This window comes from Elephantulus edwardii, unplaced genomic scaffold (genome assembly GCF_000299155.1).
Source record: "Elephantulus edwardii isolate Elephantulus edwardi_28Jun2011 unplaced genomic scaffold, EleEdw1.0 scaffold00086, whole genome shotgun sequence".
NCBI lineage: Eukaryota > Metazoa > Chordata > Mammalia > Macroscelidea > Macroscelididae > Elephantulus > Elephantulus edwardii.
This window is the reverse complement of record NW_006399836.1, coordinates 1,294,327-1,299,453: the sequence shown is the minus strand read 5'-3', so window position 1 is coordinate 1,299,453 and position 5,127 is coordinate 1,294,327. Positions and strand designations below refer to the sequence as shown.

At 58.6% G+C, this 5,127-nt stretch overlaps 1 protein-coding gene across 3 annotated transcripts in view; it reads right to left on the bottom strand.

Moving 5' to 3' along the window:
- The window catches only part of PACSIN2 (protein kinase C and casein kinase substrate in neurons 2), a 22,218-nt gene that overhangs the window by 7,673 nt on the left and 9,418 nt on the right, over window positions 1-5,127 (bottom strand). For all 3 annotated transcript variants that reach the window (XM_006890050.1, XM_006890051.1, XM_006890052.1), the window contains exons 4-6: window positions 4,326-4,481; window positions 1,604-1,779; window positions 273-393 (exon numbers count right to left, since the gene is read on the bottom strand). In XM_006890050.1, the coding sequence (XP_006890112.1) occupies window positions 273-393; window positions 1,604-1,779; window positions 4,326-4,481 (453 nt within the window). The remainder of the gene's footprint in view (window positions 1-272; window positions 394-1,603; window positions 1,780-4,325; window positions 4,482-5,127) is intronic.

Genomic DNA, 5,127 nt, shown 5'->3' with positions numbered 1-5,127 from the left:
GCACTGTGGCCTCTTCCTTCCTGGCCAGCTGCCTCTCAGGCCACTACCCTGCACGGTGGGGCAAGGAACACTATGAAATTCCACAAGTGAGTCATAGCCAGACACTCAAGGACTCTTTGCCCGGATTCCAAAGTGTCAGCAGCAATGCCTATGGCCCAGGGACTCTGGGCCCCACAACAGTTTGCTCAATGGCTGTGGAAAACAGGGCAGCCCCCACACAGAGTCCGGGACACGCGGACTGCCCAGTCCCTTGGGCAGCCGGCTCCTCTTACCTCAAATTGCGGCCAGTTCATGGACATGCCGGGCCCGTGGTTGGCCCTGAACCACCTCAGGTCCTCTACGGCATCCGCAGCTTTGATGTTCTGCTCCATATCTCGATAGATGTTCTTGTAGCTAAATCAAAGAGACATGTGTGAGGCTGAGGAGGTAGGAAGAGTCTAATGATCTATCCTCGCAGGAACCGTGGACCTGAAGCCACGGGCACTGGTCCACGGACGCAGACCAGAATGCTGTCTGCACGTTTGGTGGGCGGTCAGCTGGCTGGGACGGCACAGGGGTGGACAAAGGCAGTAACCACGGTGTGGGAGCCCCACTTTAAGTCTAACCAGGTGGCCATAGGTGAGCTTTGCTCTGCGTCAGGGAACACAAGAAACATTGGCAGATGAGATCAGGAGAAAGGGATGGTGCCAGGTCACAAATAGTGAAAAACCAGCTCACGCTGTATAGAACTCTGATCAAAAGACGGGAACTACAGAACAGAACTTCAAATTTCCATGGGAAGTCAGACTTCCTGGAGCCACAGAGGCTGGATGAACCCACTCCTCTGGAACAACTGCTCTGAAATCACCTTTAAGCCATAACCAAAAGCATCCCCTGAGGTCCTCCTAAAATGTTCACTGTGTAACAGAGACCTGGCCCGAGACCTCAGTGAGAAGTCAGTGGCACAGGTCAGCGGGCAGCACTGCAGCTGACCACTGACAGGCAGCAGGAACATGGCTCAGGACACTAGGCAGTAGGAGCCTGGCACAGGCCGGCAGGCAGCACTGCGGCCAACCACTGATGGGCAGTCGGAACATGGCGCAGGCCAGCACGAACGTGGCTCAGGCCAGGAGGCATCTACTGCCCCAGGCTTCAGCTTCTCCTGCACACAAGGTCTGCTAAAGGGTCAGCCGAGAGTGGGAGCAGAGTTCAGCCTGTGGAATGAGGGATGGAGGTAGCTGGGGGGTGGGGGTGGGGGCAGCAGGGGCCGTCAGAACAGTGGGGACACTTTCCGGAAGACATGGTCTTCCAAGTCATGTCGTCCTTCCCCCTCAACTCCCCCAAGCAACACCGGGCTTCAGCAGACCAGCAGGAGTGTTTAATAACAACGGGAAGACTGAAAATGCAGCACGATCCCACCACTACCAAGGTGCCCCCGCCTCACAGCAGCCCTACAGGGCTCCAAGGCTCGCATCATTCCCGAGCGGCTTCGAACCGCTGGCCTTCGGGTTAACCGCTGCCCCGCCCGTGCTCCCTGCCCGAAGGTCCCTGCACAGGTGACAGGACAGCACCTGCGTTGTGCGGAGCATGCCTCCACCGGGCCCGCTCAGCTGAGGGCACGCACCTGGCCACGGTGGAAAGGTCCAGGTGCTTCCGGACCTCCAGCAGGACCTCCCGGAAGAAGCGCAGCCGCTTCTCCTCGAACTGCTGGCACTGCTCGAACACCTGCTCCATGTTCTCCATGTACTGCGGCGTGCTCTGGTCCAGCTCCTTCAGCGACTTCTCGTACTTCTCCTTGGTCTACAAGGAAACGCAGGAGCCAGCGGGGTTACTCTCCACGTGGCCCCCAGCCGCCACGGGCGAGTCCGGGTCTGGGGAGGACGCACGCGGGCTCCTCAGAGGTATGCTGAGGTCCAGGGGCCTGAGCGAGGACGGGGTGAAGCCTGGCACGCTGGTTCACACTGGGGTCTGTGTGCCCCTGCTTTCAATGGTGTGGGAGCCACGGCAGGGCTGAGCAGAGGGTGCCAACTGGGGCGGGCAGTGCCAGGGTATAGTGACATTTCAAAACGGCCACCTGGGCCAGCCCATGGGAACCCAGGCACCTGCTGTGAGTAGACGGTGGTGGGCACACGGGGGTGGTGGGCATGTGGAAGTCCCAGTCCTGGATCAGCTCCCTATTTCACAACCAGAGGCCTCACGTGCTCACACCCTGAGGGTCTCCCCTCACTGGGCTCTCAGGGCCCCTGGACGTGAAACGTGACACCGCCAAGTGTGGAGCAGTCATCAGCAGCCCCTGCCAGCTGTCTGACTAGAACACAGTGGTCTGACAGGACGCGGCCCCTGCCTCCTCTGGTCACTGTGCACTCCAGTCTCCTCACCTCTGGCTCACTGTCATTCGTGTGTCTATACTCAAGGTTGTTTGATTCTGATAAACTCGCTTCCTAATAGACCAATGCTGAGCACGTTACACTCATTCACCGACCGACAAGACGCATGCACTCTACGTCTCCTCTTACAAGACGCCTCTGCGGGCCCATCTTTTCCGGGGAACCTTCTGTTTCTGGTGCTGCCATATGTGTGTCTCTTCCCCCTGGTCTATGCCTGAGAGGTTCCCTCTGCAGCCACTAAAATGGAGCCTCTGAGACTGTGTTCTCATCCCCGCTGCCTACTCTCCGCTTAAAGGACAGGCTGTGTGCTTCCCCTCTCCAGCCCGCACCGCTGAGTTTCCTCTCTCACTCACTCTTAGCTCTGCAGTCACTCCACACCTTTGAAACAGCCCGCGAGTGTACCGGCCCTCAGCAGCGGCACTGAACACGGCAGTAAGGTGCGGGGGCAGCCCCCTCCTCACAGCAGGCCCTGTGGGCACCCAGGACGCTCGCTCCGAGTTGTCCCCGGTGGCTGCAGCTGCTCCGGGCCCTGCTAGTCCCTCCTCCACATCTGCCTCATTGGCATCTGCTGAACTTCAAAGCCAAGCTGGTCACTTGGAATAACTCAGGGAGGACACAGCCCAGCGAGGCGCTGTAACTCAGCACCCAAGGGTCCCAGGGGCGCCCTGACCTCACTGGGGTGCTCAGCCCGTCTGCCCCTCAGCTTGCAGCCTAGAGGCCTCACACCTTTGCCTGGGAAGGGTGGTGTGGGGAGTATGCTCTCTGACCTTAATTTTCTCACTCATAAAGCAGAGGTGACACCCCTAACTCAGAGGGGCAGCGAAGCCCTCCAGACGCCTGCTGCCCTGTGACACCCCTAACACCCTCTTCCCTTCGCCAAGCAGAGACAGGGGGAGCCCTGAGTTCCAACACAACCTCCTGGTCCCCCACAACAAACCAAGATGGGGCCAACTGGGACCCCTTACAACCTTTCAAATGGCAACAAGACAGGTAGGTCTAGTTTTCAAATCCAGGGACTCTGGAACTTTCCAGGCAAATGACTTCCTGCACCTGTGAGCACTTGACAGCTTATAGTGTGCTTGCACAGAACCTGTCACCTGACCTCACAAGCCCCCTGCAAGTGGGGGAATCGTCCCACGGAGGAGGGTCCACTGCCTGGTCACTGTCTCCCTGGCCAAGGCCACCACCTACTGTGCGCAGTGCAATGTCTCAGCCCAGTTCCGCCTTCCAGCCTTTGAGTTCCTGAGAACATATGCATTGGGCTTTCTGGCCATGCTCACCTGGCCTCTACCTTCAGCTTCGTTACTGGGCATCAGAGCCGACACGGCAGTGCGTCCCAGCACAACACGGCAGATTCCTGGGCCCCTATTCTCCCTCTGCTCAGAGCACTGCTTGTCAACCACCTGATCTCCACCTGGCGTCCACCTGCAGGACTCCAGGTCCTCCTCCAGTGGCCCTGCCACCGCATCCCTACTCATCATGCGTCCAGCTTGTAAGCCGGCCGAGGCACTGGGCCAGGGGACACAGTACTTTTCTGCAGCTTGCTGTGACACTCCACCTCCCTTCTCCCACAGGAGCCCTGTGCCCCCCACTGCTCCATCCACCCCCGTCCCTGTCACCCCTCACTGGGCCCATCACCCGGTCCCTGCATTCTCAGTACTCGTTCCTGCACTGAGCTGTGAGGTGGACACCACAGCCTGGGTGGTCTTCAGTTATTCAGCCACCCAGCCACCCAAGCACCTGCAAGGTGCTACCTGTGAGCCAGACATGAGCACGTGACGTGTTTAAGTGCAACAGAGAAAAGGCAATGCAGAGTGCAGCTCACCCCACAGAGGGACGCTGCCTGTGGCTGGTGCAGCTCACCACAGGGAGGGACTCCATCACCACAGGGAGGGACACTGCCTCTGGCCGTGAAGCTCTCCAAGGGGAGGGGACGCTGCCTGTGGCCGTGCAGCTCACCTTGAGAACATCCTGTTTGCATTTCTCTACTTTGTCTTGCAATTTCTTCAGCTGCTCGGGGTTGAGGGACGGGTCGGCCTTGCTGTTGCTCTCGCGGGATATCGCCAGCTTCTCCTCCTTACAGGCTGCATGGTAAGCTTTCTTGGCGGTTTCCACCTATGAGAGCAAGTTCCCCAGCGTCTCATTCCTGAAGGTTCTCGTGAGACACTCCCTGGACCACAGGGAACTCGGGCTAGGGGCTCCAGGTTCCCAGGACACAGGAGATGCTGCGTTATCAAGACAGAGGGGCAAGGACACAGGCTAGTGGACATCAGCCTGAGCGCCACGGGACAACAGGGTACAGTTTGGCCTTGTGAGAGTCACTCTCCTCAAGAATGGGGGGTGTGTGTGTCCCCAGTCACGTGTTTGAGGCAGGGGGCAGGAAGACAGAAAGGGGAGACAACAAAAAGCTAGGAAACAGAGGACAGAAGGCAGAGACTTACAGCCCTAGGAGTTACAGCCCCAGAAGTTACAGCCCTGGGTCTTTACAACCCTGGGTCCTTACAGCCCTGAGTCTTTACAGCCCTGGGAGTTACCTGAAGGTCCCTTTGGGCTAGGAGAGGAGTGCTATGAGTGATTAAGAACTTGGGTTTTGAGTGCAACCAATGGTGCCTGTGAGCCTCAGAGTCTATGTGAAACAGGCAGTGATGAGGACTGTGGAGGGGGCACATCAAGTCCTGTCTGGCTAAAGTTGTACACCTGGGGCTCCTGGCTGTGGGGGGCCCTCCTCTGGTGGTTGTGGGGGGCCCTCCTCTGGTGGTTG